We start from the raw sequence: 21,667 nt of genomic DNA on the forward strand, positions 1-21,667 counted from the left end.
ACACATGAAAAAAATGCTCAACTTCACTCAGCATCCAGGAAATGCAAATCAAGACCACTCTGAGATACCATCTCACTCCAGTTAGGATGGCTAACACCCAAAAGACAGTACAATAAGTGCTGGAGAGGTTGCAGAGAAAAAGGAACTCTCATACACTGTTGGTGGGGCTGCAAAATGGTGCAGCCTTTATGGAAAATGGTTTGGAAATTCCTCAAACAATTACAGATAGATCTACCATATGACCCAGCTATTCCACTATTAGGAATATACCCAGAGGAATGGAAATCATCATGTCGAAGGGATACCCATACTCCCATGTTTATTGCACTCTATTCACAATAGCCAAGAGTTGGAACCAGCCCAAATGTCCATCATCAGATGAGTGGATAAGGAAACTGTGGTATATCTACACAATGGAATACTACTCTACTCTGCTATAAAAAAAGAATGAAATACTACCATTTGCAACAACATGGATGGACTTAGAGAAAATTGTGTTAAGTGAAACAGGCCAGGTGCAGAAAAAGAAAAACCACATGTTTTCACTCATGTGTGGGAGCTAAAAATAAATAGATAAATAAACACACAAACCAATCAAGGGTGGGGGAAGAAGAGAGAATGATCACAAAAATTCCTCGAACTATTTAAGTCAAGTGAACAGATATGATGTGGGGGGGAGGGGAGGGGGTGGAGAGGAACAGGTAAAGGGTCATGAAAATCAACTACAATGTATATTGAGAAATAAAATTTTTAAAAAGATAGCTGTTTTTATGCTACCTGTTACATAGTTGTATAGCAATTCTATTTAGTGCCTTTTAATATTTTTGGAAAGCATGAAAATACCTATAAAATATTCAGGAACAGAACTATTGCTAATTTTGAAGTGCTTAATATTCATATTTACATAGTCCATATGGAATACATTCAGGATGAAGTTTTAGTATAAATTTCACCCTTGAACACAATCTTTGAAAACTTAATCTCACAACCATGGGATATCCTGCCCTCAGAAATTTAATAGGAGGTGCCTGATGTTTTAAGTGAATATAATTGCCTTAAATTGAGAATGACTTTGTGAAGAATTTTTTTCTTGTGTCCTCAGTTTTAAAAAGTATTCTTTTAAGGATTTCATTTGATAAAACTTGGGAAATTACTATGAAAATTGGCTTCTGTTTTGGAGAAAATTATGAACAAATGAGAAAGAGGGAACTTTGTAGACATGTTCAGTGACTTCATTTCATTTAAGGAAGGCAGGTAAGAGGCAGATTAAAGGATCGTGTTACCTCCTTGTCATGCTCAATGAATAGTTTCCTTTCTTCCCAGTTGCTGTTTATTACTGAAAGGAGAAAATGTCAGCATCTGCTTTGTCATATACTAATTCGGCATCTCAAATGGCAAAAAATGGTGGTAGTACACAAAGTCACTCAACCCCAGTGTTTAAAAATTGTGCGCTGACAAAATCAAATATAATTGTAACTTAGTGGTCTCAAATCAAAGAGAACACTAAGCCTGAATTCAATATTTACATGATTAGAAAGACTTCTTACTTTATATATCTTTCTTCTAATGTCTGAACTGGGTCATATTTATTCTTCAACCAGGAACAAAAAGAGAATCTCATTTTCTTTTGGTCCACATATACATTAGATTGTTATCAAGTTTCTTACTGGGAAAGGTTAAGTTAATATTTTGATAACAGATAAAATCTTCAAAGTGAGCCACAAGCTTAAGTAATAAGAATTAAATTTCATGGGCTAGTGTCAAAGATAAAGAGTAGAGAAAGGATTTGCAAGTCATACATTCATGATTATTCTTAACGTAGTTTATGTCCCTCCATACCAACATCTATTTAATATATTACCTTGTCCTTTATCTTCAGGTGTCAGAAGAGACCTTAGAGAACTCAAGGGTAGCAAACCCGTGTGCTTGTTCAGGGCCGAGCAGCTACTACAAATTTGTAAATAATGGAGTGATGGAAACCACAGACATTTGACAGCATTTGCCCTATTTAAAACTATTCAAATCAACTTAAAGATAAATATTTTGCCTTCCAGACAAAACCCATCCAAAGCCTATGGCTCCCGCTTTGCTACCCTTACAGGTTAGCCCGGCCTAGACTACAGTTTCTTCCATCCCGTCATCCAAGGCTCAGATCCTTTCTTGAATATTCCTGCCAGTAGTCATTCAACCTCTGTTTGAACAATTCCAGTGACAGGAACTTACCAGCTTTCGGAACTAAGTTCTTTTTTAATCATATTAGTGATAGAAGTAATAGCAGTCTGGTTTGTGCTTTAGGATAAAAATAACAGCAGATTAGTGAACTTGAACAATAGATTGCTCTGGCCACCAAGGGTCCAATAGGCTTCTTTTTTATTTTGTGACTGTTACTTGGGACTCTGTCACCATTGAGGGTTTTCACTCTTTGTCGCATGGATGATACAATCAGTTCCCAAACTGTGAAGAGTCCTCATGTTTGATTGTCTTATTCCAAGTTTACTTATATGCGCACATCATATAGACTGATCTCAGCAAAGACTATTTGCTGTTAGCGTTTGTTCACCCCATCGCATATTTATGAGCACTTTCTTCATGCTACTGACTATGTAGGTGCTGGGATATAGTGAAGAAAGACATGAAGGGTTCTGCTTTCCTTGTACTTACATTCTAGGCAAGGAAATCAATAATAAACAAGAAAACAAAAGCAAGATAATTAAAATCTCCAATAAGTTCTCTGAAGGAAATAGAATTTGGAGAAGCAGGCATGAACGAGCCCAATCATGCAGGGACTTTGAAGCCACTAGGAGTTTGGAGTTTCCTAAGAACATCATGAGAAGCCATTGAAGGATTTTAAGCAGAAGAAAGGCATGATCTTAGAGAATTGTTTGCAGAGGAAAATGCTAACATATATTCAGTGTAGAAAATTCAGCAAATACAAAAAGTATTAGAAAGAAAATACACCATGCGAGATACCATCATCCAGAGGCAAGTATGGTATAGGATGGGAAGTACAGTAGACAGATTTTTGAAATGGCTCCTGTCTTTGTCCATTCGGGCTGCTAAAACACAATACCATAGACTGGGTGGCTTAAACAAGAAACATTTATTTCTCACAGTTCTGGAAGCTGGGAACTCCAAGATCAAGAAGCAAGCAGAACCGGTGTCTGTGAGGGCCCTGTTTCTGGTTTGCAGACAGCCATCATTTCTCAGGCCCATGCCTCCTGACACGTTACTGGACCTTCTACCCTTCTTTTGCACACCCTTTTTTTTACATTGCATCTAGCTTCCAATTCCAGAACTCCCAAAACTGGGCAGGTTAGGTTGCACAGCTGTTAGCTCTCCATCCCCTACCTCAGTCTAAGCTCTGATTCTACATTTGTATTTCAGTAACTCATTAAAATATTATGATAAATAAATCTACTCGGGACCTCCACCCTCACCTTTACAAAGGACTGACTGGAGTTTTGAAATTACAGGTTTTTTTCTGTAGCATCTCCTGAACCAAATTATCTCATCCTCAATAACCTCAACACACCTTATGTATTAGGATTCTCCAGAGATATAGAACAATAGGATGCATAGATCTCTCTCTCTCTCTCTCTCTCACACACACACAGACACACAGACACACACACAGACACACACACACACACACACACACAGTTTCTCTCTGTCCATCAATTCATCTTATAACCCTAGATATTTGAGTGGATCATGAATGGATGGATAGATAGATTTATTTTAAGGAATTGGCTTATGTTATTGTGGGAGCAGCACATCTGAAATCTAGAGAAAGCTGCTGGAAATTGAGATAAGAGTCGATGTTGCAGACTTAAGTCTGAATTCCACAGGGCAGGCAAGGCAAGCTGGGAACTTAGGCAGGGTTTCTATGTTGCAGTGTTGAAGCCAAATTCCCTCTTCTTCGGGAAACCTCAGTATTTTCTCATGAGGGCTTCAACTGATTGGATAAAACCTATTCACATTTTGGAGAGTAATCAACTTTATTCACTGATTTAATGTTAATTATATCAAAAAAAAATCTAGACTGGTGTTTGACCAAGCAAAAGGCTGTCATAGCCTAGCCAAGTTGACATATAAAATTAACTGCTACATGTTAGATATCTGAGTTTTCATTATGGGCCAGGTACAGCCATATTCCCACCCTCAGCGTGCTTAGAGATTAGTTAAAAAGCCTAGGTTTCTTTAAATTGGTCTACACTATCAGAAAAATTCACTTACTCATTATTTCCCTCAACGCCTGTATGCATTACCATCAGCTTTACAGATCTGGTATGAGAGCTAAGGCCTCTCATGGCAGATTTGGCATCACTGTGTTAGGGGTAAAAAACCTCCACTATCCTAGAGATATTCTGGACATGGTTCCAGTTATTAGAAAAACCAGAAGCATTTATGTTTGTGTAGGAAACTTGTCAGCTGCTGAAAAGAAATTGTCTTTGGCCATAATTGTGGTGGTTGTATAGCATAACGGAGGCAGACAGTCCTCAGTTAAGAATCCCAGCTCTGCTAGCTTTGGACAAAACTATAAAGCACTGGACACGACCTTCCTATTTCCTTTTCCTTTTTTATTTTTATTTTTTGTCTGTAAAATAGGAGTAATATTTTTTCAGAGATTTAGTGAGGGTCAAATGAGAAAAATATGTAAATTTTCCAGCAAGATGCCTGATGCTCTTTAAATGGTAGTGTTCTTTCTAGTGAAGGCTCTGTGAGTCACAAGAAATTAAAACTGATCTGACCAAACTCAAGAAAGATAGAGATGGTAATGATCACACAGGCAGCTATGTAGACATTCACAGGCCAGCTTCATGGATATTGGACTTGGTCCTAGAAAGTCAGGAGCCAAAGTGGACACTCTGTTCCTGCTTCCCGAAAGTCTTTGACTTCCTTGTTTCTAGGCAAGTGTTTTCCATTCTCATGCCTATAAACTAGTTGCTCTGCTTAGTCACTAGCTTTCAAATGGCTTCTGTTATGACTTCAATTAGGATCCAATTCTACATAGTCTTTGAGCTCCAGAATCTACCTCTTAACTCCAGATTGAGAGAGTGACTGATTGGCCCAGACCATCTGCCCCTAGGAACAACAGCCCTTGGGTCCAGCATCAGGTGGAACTTCATCACCAATCAGCCCCAGAGAAAGGGTCATGGAGAACCGTATGCCAACATGGGCCCAACTCTTCAACAGGGAGCTACATAGGCTTAGGTGATATTTCTAGACATGTCTACTATCTGTAGCCGCAGTGGAATCACATCACCTTGAACTTACCTGGAGATTTTAGAACCTAATCCCATATAAAGTATACATGTGCTTCCACTATTGTCATATAAACCTCACAATAAGTAAATCTACTAAAATTATAGAGCTTTATATGAAAAAAAGAACTAAAAAGCAGAGTGTACCTACAAGCAAGCAGAAACACTTTGGAATTTCCTATCCATACCTCATTCACCACTAGGATTTCATAGTGATCTTAAAGGCAATGTGGTTTGAGTGTTCAAACATCTGCATATAGACTTTCCTCTTGTTCATCCTTTTAATGTGCTTAAAAATTTCTCTCTATATGGTATATGCACAAAACTGCATAACATATGTATGGGTGATTTAATGACTTTTTTAATAATAATTTTCACAGTACATGTTTTCAGCTTTCATGTTGATTTTGTTTGTTTGTTTGTTTTGTTTTTGTCTTTTGGTGGCTGGCCAGTATGGGGAGCCAAACCCTTGACCTTGGTGTTATCAACATCACACTCTAACAAACTGAGCTAACTGACCAGCCCCCATGTTGACTTTAGAAATTACCTTGCTGTAAGCTGGCACTCCATGTGATGGCATTATCATTGGTCACTGAAGAATGTAAAAATTTTGAGTTTGTAGATGATACTTATTAATTACTATTTGATCTTCTTCATTTCATTAATTATATCATATTGCTAAAATAAATGTTAGAAGAGGAAGTGATCTTACTGAGGTTAATTTAAAATTCTTATCTAAGGTTTATGCACCAATTACTTTTATAGCCAACATATTTGGACTCCTGTGCTCTTTCCCTCCCAAACTTATCATCTACTTAGAAGATTTGTTGTGTTTCATAGTCAAGCACTGCTGAGTTATTTGAAATACATAGGCTGTTAATAGACAAAAGCTGCAGAACAGGAAAATATGAGTATATCAGGACAAATCTATTGCTATTAATGGAAAGAGAATGCAAACTTGTTCCCTATGCTTGTGAATTAGTGCCATCTTTCAACAGGGAACCACAAAGTGTGCAATTCATTGGACAAATCTATAATTTATGTGAATTTTACAAACACTTAGATTCCTCCACCTTTTCCCTTTCTGTCATATACACTATTGTTGAAATCTTCCATATTAGAGAGAATATTGAATTTTAACTTTTTGTAAAATTCTGTGGGTATCACTATTAAGACTTGCAACATTAAAAATCACTGCTTTTGGAACTCATCTATTTGTTTTCTGTGGACAGATGCATGCAATTTATGCAGTAACAAAACTCAGTTTCTTTACTGAAGTGTTGGATTGCGTGATTTTAAATTTGAGACAAAAAGGAAAGAGGAAGAGTTTTATTGAATAAGCCTTTCCAGTACACAGCTGCTTAACAAATGGTTGTACAGCTGTTTGCAATAACATGGAAGACATGCCTACATTTTGGTAATTGTTGCATAAGTTTTCCTTGTTTTTTCTCATAGAATTGTTTGCAAAAACTTTATGTAATATGCCTGACATTTGTACCAAGAAGGAAGCATTTCAGAAGTGATTTCAGCTGGTTATCTATGTGTGAAAACATGTGATCACAAGCTGTCACTTACTTTGAGTAAAAAGCCACATCAAATTACCATCAGTTAATAGGTCAAACACTACATAATGCTCTCTTCAACTTAGATTTCTTGAAATCTTACAAGCTGAAGGAGGTGACATCCTGGGACTTTTAATTTGCTCTGGGGCACAATTATTCCTTTGTGCTGAAGAGATGTGGGAAAAGATTCCACTGGCAAAGGCAGACTTTTTAGAAGAGTTTGCTGTCCAATTCAAAAGGTAAAAACTGTAATATTTTATGCTTGAAAACTAAAATTTTTTTAAAAGAAATTATTTATCATCATTAAAACTTCAGGAATTAAAATGCAAGGATAGGGTTTGGTTGGCTTCCTGCATTGCTGATTCCATTTCTGTCTGAGGTCTGTTTGTACAGGTAAGATACTCTTTCTCTGACAAGACTCAGCCTGGACTTGCCTAATGGGCTGCTTTAATTGAGCCAACCACATTCTGTAGGGGAGGAGCCAGGACAGAAATAACAAAGATTTAATGTTGAGGACAAGGGCATTGATGAAAACCTCAAATTGGATATCTCCTACTTATTGTTTAGGTTGAAACAACATAAACACTAAGCTTCAAGGAATGGCAATTAGTTTCTGTGACAAGGCTGTTTTTACATTCCTGTTTGAAAGCAACTGATACAAAGTAACTAGTCATCCTAACAGAAGACAGTCATACACTTTTTATTAGGTGTGATTGTAATCCATTCTTGTCCCATTATACCATGACTTCAGTATCTTTAGAAATAACTATGTTGAAGAACTTTCTAAGAAAGATGATGACTTGAGATTCCTCTCTAGGTATTCTGCAAGAATTTGCAGGGGGAGAAAATAGTGGTTAAGCACATCGAGTTTGGTGTCAGACCAGGATACGACTTCTCTAAGCCTCCATTTTCATGTTCCATAAAATGGGGATAATAATAGGTCCTGGCTCAGGTATGGGATGTAAAGTGTTTACCAGATGTATTAGTTTTCTGTTGCTGTTGTAACAAATTAACTAAAAGTTAGTGGCTTAAAACACCACATATTTATTATTTTAAAGTTCCAACAATCCAGAGTCCAAAATGCATCTTACTAGGCTAACAATGAGGTGTCATTAAGGCTTTGTACCCTTTTGGAGGCTTAAGGGGAGAATCCGTCTTCTTGCCTTTTCTAGCTTCTAGAGGCCACACACATTCGTTGGTTCATGTCTGCCTGCCATCTTCAAAGCCAGCAATGGCCGGTTGACTCTTTCTCACATCTCATCACTATGATACTAACTCTCGTTGCCTGTCTCTTTCACTCATGGTTCCCCTTGTGATTACACTGAGCCCACTAGAATAACTCAGGATAATTTCCCATCTCAAGGTCATCTGACTAGCAACCTCAATTTCATCTGCAACCTTAATTTCTCCTTGCCAAGTAAGGTAACATTCACAGGTTGCAGGGATTAGGACAAGAGATACTTCTGGGGTCATTATTCTGCCTAACATGCCTACTCCAATAACTTGGAGTAGCTGCCACTAAGTAAACAAACAGGAAATGATAGTTTGCATTCATAGCCCAAAAGAAAAAAGAGCCCTTCTCTGAATGTTTTTTGTTGTTAAGGTAAGAAGATGCCAGGTGACCAATGTCCCAGAAACGGATGAGCATAAAGCCCTAGCACACTGCATTTCAAAACCTTTTACAAACAGTAGTTTTGGCACTCTGCCTTTAAAGCTGAAAAATAAAGACCAGGTTGTTATGTCTGACCTAAATACACAAGTTCTGTAACTTTCCTCTTCTCTCTCTTTACCTTTTTTCTTGAGGCTATTTTACTGCTATGGTATCAACTTACTTGTGTGGCGTTGACTCCTTAAAAGTAGAACATGAATGCTCACCTCTCTGTCAAGCTTAAAGTACCACAAGTCCAGCTGTAAGCTAGGTAGCTTCCCCCGGATATCCTGTGTGTCTCTGAAAACATCTCCAGAATTCACATGAACACTTTTGACTCGAGCCAACCCTTTCTCCCTGCAGTTGCCTGGGCTGCACAGCTCTTCCTGTCATGTGTACATGAACACTGTAGTCACCTGCTTCCTTGTACCCCCCCAACACTCTCGCCAGTCCTCTCAAGTAGTGTTCCTCATGCTGCTGTCCACGTTCAAACTTATTGTACCCTTGTAACAGCTACAGGCAGAACCTCCTGTCTCCTGCTTTCCTTCCTTCACTGATTTGCACCATCACCCCCAGGAAGTCTGAGGTCCCTCCTTTTTATCTCTTCTGCATTAAATCAGTCCTTCTGCCTTAAATCAACCCTCTGCCTTATATGAAATCAGTCCTTGTCAGCATGCTGAAGGGCACAGGGAACTATTTTTAGGCATCCATTCTATGCCAGACATTGTGCTTAGACATTTTATATATATCACCTCATCTAATCCTAACTTAATGCCCTGGCAGGTAGGTGTTTATTTCACCTTTTTTACTAATGAGGCAACTGGAGCATAGAGAGCTTTATATAATTCAGCCAAAGCTACATGGTAAGTGGCAAAGAGAGAATTGAAACTCGGATGTATCTTGTTTCAAAGCCCCTAGTTTTACCACTACAGTAGAGCCCTGTCATTTGACTTTGTTTTTAAGGTATCCTTCTTAACAAGGCTTGCTTGGGTTCATGTACATTCAGAGGAAATCTTCCAATGACCTGTCAACAAATGTATCATGGTTTGGTCATCTTGGTGGTGGTTTCTGTGGGAAGCTAAACGCTGCTGTGTGTGCTATTTTTAATCAAAGATGTAGTACTTGTCAAACATCTCCCTTTGAGGTGGCTTGCAGATTAATCCAGGTACATTTCTCATATTTAAAGAAAACTGAGGGGTTGGTGAGGGAAGGAAGCAATTTTTCCAGGTGTGGGTAGCTTTGAGCTTCAGTAAATTAGGGCTCTTGTGGAGGTAAATAATCCTGACAAATTTATTCTTTTTCCATTAGAGATCAACTCTCAGTACCCAGTGACAGGCCCAAACATGCTTTTTTTCTTTGACCAAAACACCCACAAAGGAAACAGAAACCAGTTTAGCCACTTTGCAAGTGGGTGCAGAAGGAGTCCTGTAAATAAAGCTTTCCATTGTGCATCTCTGGTCATGTTAGGTTTGGAATGCTGATGGGTTTATATCGTCCTACTCTGAATTCTCAACAGCAACATCATGAATTGAGATCAAGCTGGTGCTTGATACACTTAGTACAGTATTCTAATTTTAATGCTCCTTAAAGGTGACTTAAATCATAAAGTCCACTTTATAGAATGGCCTTGTCCCCCTTTCACCACTTTACCTTATCCTTTCCTGATGGGTTTCTGTCTTTACTTTCTCAAAGGGAGAAAAACATACATAATTCCAACCAGGTGATCTTAATAATGGGAAAAACACTTTCTAGGCCTTAGGAAGTTTTCTTGCTCACAAAAAAGTATAAAAGCAAATGCTATATGCAAAGGAGGTCAGTATGGACAATTTTTTTTATTCATGTAGTAGCTTTTCCCTCATGAATTCTATGTAGATGACGGAAAAGTTGCATTAAGTAGCCTTCAATAATATAAGGAAATATCCTTTCAAACCCAGTTATTTCTTTTACAGAAGGAAAATGCAAACAGAATGAACTATTAAACACGATTCTTAGATTTTTGTGTAATTACAAAAGCTGAACACAGCAGAAGAAATTGACCTTAACCTGAGAATTAAGTATGCTGTCTGGAGACATTATTGGGTTGTCATAATTGGAATTCAGACAGTAGATTACATAAAAGTATTATATCAATGTGAAATTTACTAAATTTGAAAGATACACTGTGGTTATGTAAAAGAATATCCATATTCATAAGAAATATACATTTAAGTATTGAGGGATAATGGGTCATGACTTATGTAATTTATCCTCAAGTGGTTCAACAAATGTATATATTATATGTGTGTGTGAGAGAGAGAGAAAAAAAGAACAAGAGAGAGAGAACTAAAAGTAAATGGGGTAAAATATTAACCATAGTTGAATCTAGATAAAGAGAATATGAGACTATGTTCTTCCTCAGCAATATCAATTCACATCTGTGGGCAGATAATGGACAAATGTAGCCCAGAAGATTATCATAAACTCTAGACCCACAAACCCAACTATTTACTAGACACATTCACTGGGATATTCCACAGGTATTCCAAAATCAACCTTTCTGATATTGATTTTATGATTTCCCTCCTTTAAATCCAAGTTTCCCTCACTGTTCTCTGGTACATTACTAGATTCTTTCCTCTCCTTTTCAAGCCCAACAGTGCTGCAATCGATCAAGAAATCCTAACTATTCTATCCTGTAAAGTATCTTCTATTGATCCACCTCTTTCAAGCCCTCCTACCATTATTCAGCTTCATATAGCACATGGGTTGTAATAATCACCTCCTAAATTCAGGATGTGTCCTCTTCCAACCCATATCCTGAATTATGGCTAATTTCTAAAGTTCAAATCTGATCTTGTTAATGCTGTGCCTAAAAGCCTAAGTATCTCACTGTTGCCCCCAGATTAAAATTAACATCCTCAATATAGTTTACAAGGCATGTGAAGGCACTGGCCCTGGCTTATTTTTCTTATCTCATCTCTCTCTACCCTACTTTATCTTGTCATCTCTCATACCATGCTACAGTCACACGGGACTTCTTTCAGTTGAAGTTTATCTGGCTGCCAGACCTTGCCCATGCTTGTCTCTCTGCCTTGAGCACTGACCCCTTCCCCTGCTCCTAACTACCTTTTCAACACATAATCTTATTTACCTGACTCATTCTTTCTTTAAATCTCAACTTAGATGACATTCCTCTAAAAAACATTTATGACACCCTGAGGCTGATCAAACCAATAATAAGTAAATTTAAAATAAAATAGTAATAGGAGGCTTTCGGTCAAGATGGTGGAATAGATGGGTCCCCAGCATCACTCTCTCCCACAAATCAACAAGTTTACAACTATAAAAAAGCAACGACAGCCAAGCTGGGGCTGTTAGAGCTCAGGGGAAGAGGAGGAGAGACCTACAGAGTGCATGAAGGTGGGAGAAGCCATGACAAGAGAAAGAAAAAACTGCTCTGACTGCTTCATGCCATGGCTGCTTCCAGGCTGGAGCTGCTGAACACACAGAGCAAGAGCTGGCAAAAGCCACAGCTGTGCTCTTTGGATGAAGTTGCTTTGAGGCAGCAGGGGAGAAGAGGGTCTTGGTGGCCCTTGGGTCAGCAAGATCACTAATAGGGTTCCTGTAGACCCACATAGGACCAAGGATCCACAAAAACTGAAAAAAAGGAGCCACTCACAGGCTGGTGAGTTATCGCAAAGGACCAGCACACAGCCTGTCCCATGGGAAGTGTTTGCAGTACAGGCAGTGGGGGAGATGAGCCCACTGGGAGAACACTGGGGCACCGCAAGGACAGCTGATCTGCACCCCAGTCAGCACAGAAGCACTCAGAGGAGACTGGTCAGGAATATAGAATTGCATGAGGTACAGTTTGATGAAAAGACTCAGGCCCAGACCAGAGTTTCTATACAACCCAATGCACAGGATCGCATGAGAGCCAGAAGTACCTGTAAAGTCAACCATTAAAACCTAAGCTGCACAAAAGCCTCCCCTAGGGAATCAGCAGTAAAGCAGCAATTTAGCTCAACCACAGAGCTCAAGTGCTGGTCCCCACATGAAGTTACCCCATTTTAGAAATAAGCAAAGGACAAAAAATTAGTTCCAGTGCAGAGTTTAAATGGTGGGAACAGCGAATAATCCAACACAGAAATGAAAGAAAAAACAAAGTACCTGCAACCAGAGACAAAGTTTCATATTAACTAGTAAAGGTCTTATTTCACCAAAGAACACCTATAACACCTAGAAGGACCGGAGGTCCCCTGGGCTACCAATTCAGAAAGGAGGGAGGGCTGGAGGCCTCAGCAATGCCTCCTGACACCCACAACAAATCCTGAGGGTTGGGGATGAAGTTCTTGGCCATTCCACCCTGACATACATAGCCAGCCCAGCGGCGACCACCGAACCACCACAAGAAGTGCCCCAGGATCTCGCATCCAGGGCAGTGGAGGGCCTTGGGCCTCAGCCACGCCCCCCAACACGTGCAACCAGCCCAGCGATGACCACCAAACAAGAACGACCCCAGGTTTCTGAGTTGGGACAGTGTGAGGCGAGTGCTTTTGCCACACCTCCTGACATCTCCACCCAGCCCAGCAATGACCAAGCCACCACTGGAAGCTCCCCCAGGGAATGAGGGGGGTGTCACAGGCCTCAATCCCACAATTCCTCCTTCCTCCTTCTTCCATCCCATTTCCTGATCCCGTTTCCCCTCTCGCCCTCTCTCCCAGCTGCTCCACAATAACATCCTAGAATGTAAAAAATATTAATAAAATTACATTTTCTTTAAAAAAAAAGTAATAAGGTCTTTATGGATACACTTTTAAACTAGCATAAAGCAAACACGTTCATGCAGTCAATAAGGTTTCTCATAAATATTTATTGAACACTTGTTATATGTCCTGCAACTTCTGGTTGAGTCATTAAATAGATACTTATTGATTTCCTACAATGTTCCAGACACTGTTGTGGATGCAGGGACTATAGCAATGAACATTCCTAGAACTTAAATTCTAGTAGTGGTGACTAATCACAAACATATAAATGTACAACATTAGTTAGTAATAAGTGGCATGAAGAAAAAACATGTAAGGGAGTGCTGCCCTAGATACAGTAGTCGGAGAAGACCTCTTTAAGGAAGAGGTATGTGTACAGGGACCTAAATGAAATGACAGAGCAAGGTCAGGCCATTGTCTAGGAGAAGAGCATGAAAAAGAACTGCAAGTGCAAAGACCTTAGGATAGAGCATGCTTGGTGTATTCAAGGAACAGCAAAGAGACCTGTGTGTGTTAAACTCAATGAGCAAGAGGATGTTGATTCAAAGGAGTTCTGAGAGCCAGAACCTGTAGAGTTAAACAGTGAATCCACTCTGTCAGGTCTAATTTATCTGGATATCAGTTTCAATTGTCCTCATGATTTTGTATGTGAATGGAGAGCACAAAGTGGACTGCTTTTTGTAAGGAAGAAGGGGTATTGGAAACCAAGGACAATGGGAGGAGAGTACCTCTCGTTCAAAGTTGTTGCCCTAAGGATTAATGAGCCAGAATTGGATGGACTCTAGAGAACCAGAAAGGTGATGTCAGGAAGGTAGCAGCAAGTGGATCAACATGTTTGTCCCACATAAACTAGCAGCTGGTCAGACAACCTTGACATCTCAACTCTTCCCACTGCCTTTTGCCACCCCCATTTTTTCCTGACTGTTCCAAAATTAACTTAGGCAACTTCCTGGTTCTTTTCCAGTCATCAGATGGTGATGGAGATCATTTTTGCCTTCGAACTATCTATAGCTGTGACTTTTATCAGGAAGTGCAATACATTGTTTAAAAAATAAAACACTCTAATGAATCCCAATTTTTACATCAGTTTCCAATAGACCAAATATGTATAATTTTAATATGTACACCTCTGTATGGTAAAATCATGCAAAACCAAAAAATAACAGGTCATTCTGTTTTTCAAGAGAACTGCATTGTTTCTAGGATTGACCTAATCAATTGAGAGATCTTGAATTATCTTTCAAAATGACACCTATCCCATTTTCTTTTCCTGTTAATCAATCTCTAATTATTTCATCATTTCCCCCTTAATTTTCTTGTATTTCATCTTTGTTTTTTTCCTTTCTTGATGTCCATAACTTAAATAAAGATTGTCTCCCTTTTGCTGAAAATAACGTTTTTCTGGTAAGAATACTTTTTCAAGTTTAATATAAATATAAATGCATATAAATAAACAAGATAGAATAGAAAGTGGAGAGGAAAGTGATAAGGAGATGAAAACAGTATTTAGAACGTACCTAATTCATGTCCTGTGAAATTTTATAAGGTAAAAAGTTGAATATATTAAGACTATTAAGCAGTCTAAAAGCACCATTGATGTAAGTATTTTAATCAAACATTAACTTTACATAATTCTTTTAGGATATAATAATCTTTATATATTGTGTAACTTAACATGTAGCTATCATTCATTTTCTTTAACAGACTTTATTATGGGAGATTGAAATCAAGCTCAAAACTCATTTCTCATTATGATCTAAGTTTTTTTCCTTTATTTCTTTTCTGAATCTCTTGTGACAGTTTTGAATTTTCTAAATCAGATAGTTAAGAAAATTTTTATTTGCAAGAGTTCACCATAATACATTTCTATATTATTAAGAACATTGTATTAACATGGCTTATCTTGACACAGCACGTAATATGTGAGATACCTACATATACTTTCATAGCTCTCTCTTCATAATGATAATTTTAAAAGGTAGTATTAATTGAGTACTTATTACATGCCAAGTACTATTCCAAGTATCTTATATGTATTAAATCATTTAATCCTCACAAAAACCCTGTGAGGTAAGAAAAACTAAAATTTTAGTTTCATGGATGACAAAACTGAGAGGTAGAGGGGTTAAGTAATTTACCCCAAGCCTCATGACTGGTAAGTGGAGGAATGGAGATTTGAACCCAGGCAGACCGTCCCTCCACAGTCGTAAGTGTTCCTCACCCTGTGATACTTGCTCCCAGAAAACCATTAACCTATATGGCCCAGAGAAAGCAGGAGGCAAGTGGACTGCTTAGTGCAGATCACTGAGAAATGCAGCAGGAGGGCAGAAGACAAAGGAAAAGGTGCTCCCTACCTAATATGAGATATTTTTCCAAAGGGTAACACAGAACTTTAAAGGACTTTTTTTCTTTACTCAGAAAGTATGTTCACAAGGAGGATAACAGAAGGAAATGAAAAGGGCTGCATGTATCAGATAGCTGAACCACCATTGTTGCCCCTGTGCTTAGCCAAGGCTTGCCTCAAGCACATGGTTGCTCAGTAAACAGCATTTAATTTTCATTACGTGCTACCTGATCTGGTTTAGTGACAGCTCTTTTATACAAGCTAAACCTGCAGGAATTTTTCGAGGTATTTATTTTCCACGAAGACCAAGACACTTGGTATGTCTTATAAATATCAGCCAACAATAATTGCTGCTGTAAGCAGTTCAAAATTTCTTTTAAGAATCATTCTTGGGCTGGCCGGTTTGCTCAGTGGGTTAGAGCATGGCATTGTAACACCAAGGGCAAGAGTTCAGATCGCTGTGCCAGCCAGCTGCCAAAAATTAAAAAAAAAAAAAAAAGGAAGAAAGGGAAAAAAAAGAATCACTCAAACATTCACTCTGTTCAAAAAAAAAAAAACAAAAAAGATTTAAATCCTGATAAGTAACTTTACTCACAGAGAAAAGCTAGGTGTTTTTCCCTTGCATCCATGCCCTGGAGAATCTTGTTTCAAAACTGACACCATTTATCACTCAGCATCTTGACCAAGTTCGTTTCCCCATTTGGCACTTCAGCTGACAGGGAAATGTTCTTTTTGATCTTCTGCAAAGTGCATTTTGATAAGAGTGCACATTGCAAGTCAAATTCACATCTCAGGTTAAGACTACATCCTTGGCATTGTAATGCAACATTAGCAAAAGCTCTTTTATAATCTTACCTGCCAACAATTAACATTTATAATTAGGAAGAATGCATGATTCCAAAATTATTTAAGTCTTGGAAAGACTTTTATGTACCATAAATGTTCCTTTTACAAAAGGCCTATCTCCACCATCTTAAAAAAAAAAAAAAGTCCAATTTGAACAGGACCTAATTATGTAATCGAGAAGATTTATCAGTGTAATAAAAATAAACCAACAATTCTGGATATTTAAAGTCACGTTGTCATAGATTGGTTAGTCTACATGGTGTGATAACAGATGTAATATAACAAAAATATGTAAGGAACTAAACTAGGAAAATAAATAAAGAACTAAAGTAGAGTAAGATGAATAAAGAACTAAACTGGAAGAATAATATAGGATAAACACTAGACGAGATGAAAAAGCAATTGCATTCCTGACCATAGCATTAAAAATGTTTTTAAATCAGAGCTTCTCTTAGCAGGCTGCATCCAAAAGTTATGACAGCCAATATTTAGCCAATATTCCTCAGAAACTATGTTCATTAAATGCATAATGAACAGCTCTAAGCACAATTTAAAGATTGCTTTATTTAGTCTTATAGAACCTTGAAAGAACTAAACTTAGCTGACCAGTGACTCAAGTATAGTTCTTATCAGATTCCTAATGAGAGCAAATAAGAAAGAACAAATGACTAACTATTGAGCAATATGTATCATGTGTAGATATGGCCCATATATAGATATAGATATTTACTTACATAGGTAATGTCATATGACCAGCCCACAGGTGTTTGACATGCACACGTGTGTGTATATGTGTGGTTTTATAGTTCTCTTACTCACATTAAAATACAATGCAAATATGGTTAGTATCACCATCTATGTGAGATGCAAATATGTAAAAAGCCAGCCCCCACCTTTGCATATTCTGCAGATGCTGAAAACCATACATGTATATGTTTTATTTGGGGTGTTGCTTTTGTGTGTGTGAGTTTTCTTCTTGTAACATGAAGTCTTGCTTTATTTATTTTTTTATTATTATTTTTAAATCTATTTATTTATTATGAATATTCATTAATACAAAGCTAATTGTCACCCCTCATGCCCGTGATGTGAGGGCCAGATTCATACTGGGGGCATACCCACTACCAGACATTACTTGTGTACTCTGTGTCCCCCACCCAATTGTCCGCCAACCTCCCTCCCTCCCCCTCCCTCTTCCCCACCCCACCACTTTGTAGCCCTAGGAATATTCCCTCCCCATATGTGGGAGCTAAGAGAGAAAGGAAGGAAGGAAAGAAAGACCACAGTAGTGCATTGGTCTTACAGAAGTCTTGTTTTAAAAAAGAGTCAATTCATTCCTGCTCTCTACCTGCTGCTGTTGTTCCTTAGGAGTCTTACAGCTATGCTGAATTATTTGAAGATGAACATCAGGACATCTTCAAAACACTTCTGTCCTCTCTTTTGCTCACCATATGAAGATGCAGGGAAACATTCTGTCATTAACTTCTATACACAGATAGCTCAGTAAAACTTTGAGAATAAGCAATGTATTCCAGAGTTATTGTATACATAACAGGAGAATACTAGTTGAAGCACATTGTAAATGGTAAAGCATTATGCATATGTAAGGCACTGTTGTCATTAGGATTCTTTAATGTAGTAGGATGGTATCTAGGACTGGAATAAGCCAGACGTGTCATTAAGGAAGGGAATGGAAATTAATACCTATTAAACACCTACTTATAGCAGAGTGCCAGGAACTTCACTAGAAGTTTTACGTAGATTACTTATTTATTTAATAGCATTTAATACTACTGGAACTCTTAAAGGAGTCACATAAAGTCTGTAGTGGATGCAAATATAGCTCCATAGAGAAGATTAGACATCATAAATTTTCATTTAGGAATGAATCATATTGCCAGTTTATACCATTTCCTTCTAAAAACATCTTGACTTGTTCATGTATTTTACTAGTCAATGAGTAGCTTCTTATGGAGCTATCAGACCATAAGCTCTGTATTACATTCAAGATCTTGGTATTATTACTGTTACATAGAGCATCGGTGTTATGAACTGGTGGTAACATGAACTCCATTTTCTTTATGATCATTGTCATTTTATTAGAATGTACTAACTTTGCACACAGGTTTTGATAACTTGTATATGTTTTTAACCTACCCCTGAAGTCCACCTTTTTTTGGCATCCAGTAGTTCTCAGATTTTCAAGGAACTTTCCTACTGAGTTGACATTTTGTAAAACCAATGGTTGTGATCCCTGCCCCCAAATAAGATATAGTATTACAATATGTGTATATCTCAGTGAGTTGTTATTAAAAAGATCTCATTAAAATGTGATGATGGGAGAATAAAATGGAAACATCCACCAAAATCTTTTCCAGGATACTAAAGTTTAAGGACGTGAGCAGCAAGTCAGAAAGAGCCAGGCTATAGAGGCTGCCATTTGCTTCTGACAGGCTAACAGGGAATGTGGATTAAATAGATCAAATAGGAAGAAGAGAGTTATTATTACTGTCACCATTAATTCAGTTACTAAGTGTTCAGCACTATGATAGGTGTGGACTCTTTGTCCTAATAGGAAGGAAAGAAAAAAAAAAAAAACTACAGAAATAAGTAATTATAATGCAGTGCAGTGTGAACTATGTCAAGATGATTCCGTTGAAGGTCCTGAGGGGGGAAAAGAAATCAAACTTATGTTCTGGGCTGGCCAGTTTGCTCAGTTGGTTAGAGCAGTGTTTATGACACCGAGGTCAAGCACCGAGCCCTCAACCCCGCCCCTCCTCCTTCCTCCTTCTCCCACCTTATGTCCTCCCCCTTCCCCTCTCCCCCTCACCCCTAACTGCTCCACAACAACATCATAGAATGTAATAAAATAGTATTAATAAACTTAAAAAAAAAAAGAAAGAAAACCCTTAAACTTATGTTCTGACAATGTCTAGCTGTATTTAAATATCTATAAAGGTATAAAATGCCAGTCTGGTTAGTACCCAGTTTATCAGATCCACTGCCTGTTAATGCTAATAGGACTGTATAGTAGAGATTTGTTAAAGGTGCCCATGTCATTCATTTACTTTATGATAAGAAACCATGCAGAAGTTAGACACCGAGTTCTGTTATCTCACTCCATGAAAGACTTTATGGGGTCAACTTAGCAACATATCATGCAGAGCATGCTGGCACTGTGTCCAAAAGGTGCAGTGAGCCAAGAGCAAGTCCACAGTCATGGGGCGGGTACAGTGGGTTTCCTGTGAGCAGAAACAGAAACCTCTGCATCTTGCACACTGCCACCAGGGGTCAGGGAACCGGGTAGGAGGAGAGGGCACTCTCCCAGAAAGGAAGTGTTGTATTCCCCAGGGCAGCACAGGAACCAAAATTCCCGTCTCCTTCTTGAAAGCAGTGTATTGCTGGCTGATCAAGGTTTGAAAGGAGGACCTCAGAAATGTTCTGCCCACGTAAAGGTATGTGTAAGTGCTCTCAGCTTTAAACAAGTCATTTTGGAAAGTCACATAAGGCAGATGTTAGAGGGCTTACTTCATGTTATATTTTCAAAATTCTAGATGAGCTGTGTGGATCTATGACGATGCCCTTGGAGGTTCTATAGTTACTGACTCCAGAAAGGGAATGTTTGGTGGGGGAGGTGGGGAGGGAGTAAACTCTGTCAAAATACTAAATCTAAATAGAATATGTTTTTAAAAAAGACTTTAAAATATGTATGTACATTATTTCTCTATGATTTCCTGTAGGCTCTGCTGCTAATTTTGATTCTATAAGGAGGTGCTCCAAGAAATAGATTCAGACATAGTGATTTTGAGTCTGTTTCATGTCCAACGGACATTTGTAACAAGTCATAAGTGACTTTTTTTAAGTTTGTTCACAGGAAAACATTTATCTTTAAGATTTTCATATTGCCTTCTCAGGCCCTTAACTGAAAAATTGTGCATAACTGAGATTATGATAGTGATCAAGTCACATGCTCTTGCATTTATCACCACTGCATTCTGGGTTTATATTTTATTAAGGCTCTCCTAACCAGCCTCTTAAAAATTTGCTTAAATGTCTTTGTTTTCCTTTAGCCTTTTATTACTTTAAGTTCTCTAGGCCCTGGAGAAATGAGGAGAGTAGATGAGTGTTTTTTCCTTTTTTTAAATTTTTTTTTTTAAGTTTTGGTCAAACAAGCCCAAATAACATTATCATTGATAGATCAATCTGTACTTTTAAATGGAAGGAATAAAGATATAAAAAGAACTCAAGTGTGTAAGTAATCTCTTTGATTTTTAATGGCATGCAGCAGATAGAATTCATTACTGGCTTTTAAAAATGAAATTGCTCTGCATTATTATTTATTTATACCTTTGCCTTTCACAAGAAGTAATTATCATTACTAGTTAGTTTCTTCTCAATCACAAGCAACTATGCGACAGCATCAGAGTGTATAATATAGTTTACCACTTAGTTATGAAGTTTAATGATGTTGCAGGATATTATCCCTTTCAAATTAGTAATAAATTTATGAGCATAATGCACAGCTAAAAGGTTGAGTATCTTTTTTTTTATTTGGATAATTTCAAAAGCAATTATTTCACATCATAAGGCAACTTATTTACGAAGTTCTCATTGCAGAAACAGAGATGTTTTTAATTAGAAATAAACAATCTAATTGTATTTTTTCAGTTCAGCACATAGATACTGTGATGCTAATCAAAGTATACACAAAATTCCCAAGTAAAATATTTAGGTATTTGGTTTTAGCTCAAACAGCTTCTTAAATTTTCATCACCAATTCTAAAACTCATTGGGGAAGTTGTAAACCAGTCATAACAAATTTTAATTTCTAAGCAATGCCAAAAATTTAATCAATTACATTTAGTTAGTTCATCATGTTACACACACACACACACACACACACACACAACACAAGTATATGTAGTTCAAATCTGGGAGGCATTAAAATTATCATCATGGTTTAAAACATACACAAGAATGAAAAAATCTTCAGTATGAGCCATGAAATTTATAGCTGTTATAAAAATGTATGAAGCCCTTTTCAAAGCTGATATTTTAAAGTATCATTTCATATACAGGGCAGCATTTATATTTTATAAGATCAGGAAATTCGGTGTGGACGGGATTCAGACCACTTGCGAATTTCAGTAAAGCACTTGCTCCTGTTAGATTCCCCCTCCCGTCCTTCCTACCTCTCCACCCATCCTCCCCTCCCCGCACTACTTTCTCCTCTTTACTCCCTACTCCTCCCTCCT

The 21,667-nt window shown here is 37.9% G+C and overlaps 1 protein-coding gene across 3 annotated transcripts in view; it reads left to right on the forward strand.

Annotated features, from left to right (window-relative positions):
* OXR1 (oxidation resistance 1) overlaps window positions 1-21,667 on the forward strand; it is a 446,972-nt gene that overhangs the window by 303,124 nt on the left and 122,181 nt on the right. Inside the window, exon 1 of one of the 3 annotated variants that reach the window (XM_063079317.1) lies at window positions 19,834-19,867. The exons of the other annotated variants lie outside the window; for them this stretch is intronic. Coding sequence (XP_062935387.1) covers window positions 19,849-19,867 — 19 coding nt within the window. The 5' untranslated portion in view covers window positions 19,834-19,848. Of the gene's footprint in view, window positions 1-19,833; window positions 19,868-21,667 lie in introns of those variants that run through there. 3 annotated transcript variants of the gene reach the window in all.

This window comes from Cynocephalus volans, chromosome 15 (genome assembly GCF_027409185.1).
Source record: "Cynocephalus volans isolate mCynVol1 chromosome 15, mCynVol1.pri, whole genome shotgun sequence".
NCBI lineage: Eukaryota > Metazoa > Chordata > Mammalia > Dermoptera > Cynocephalidae > Cynocephalus > Cynocephalus volans.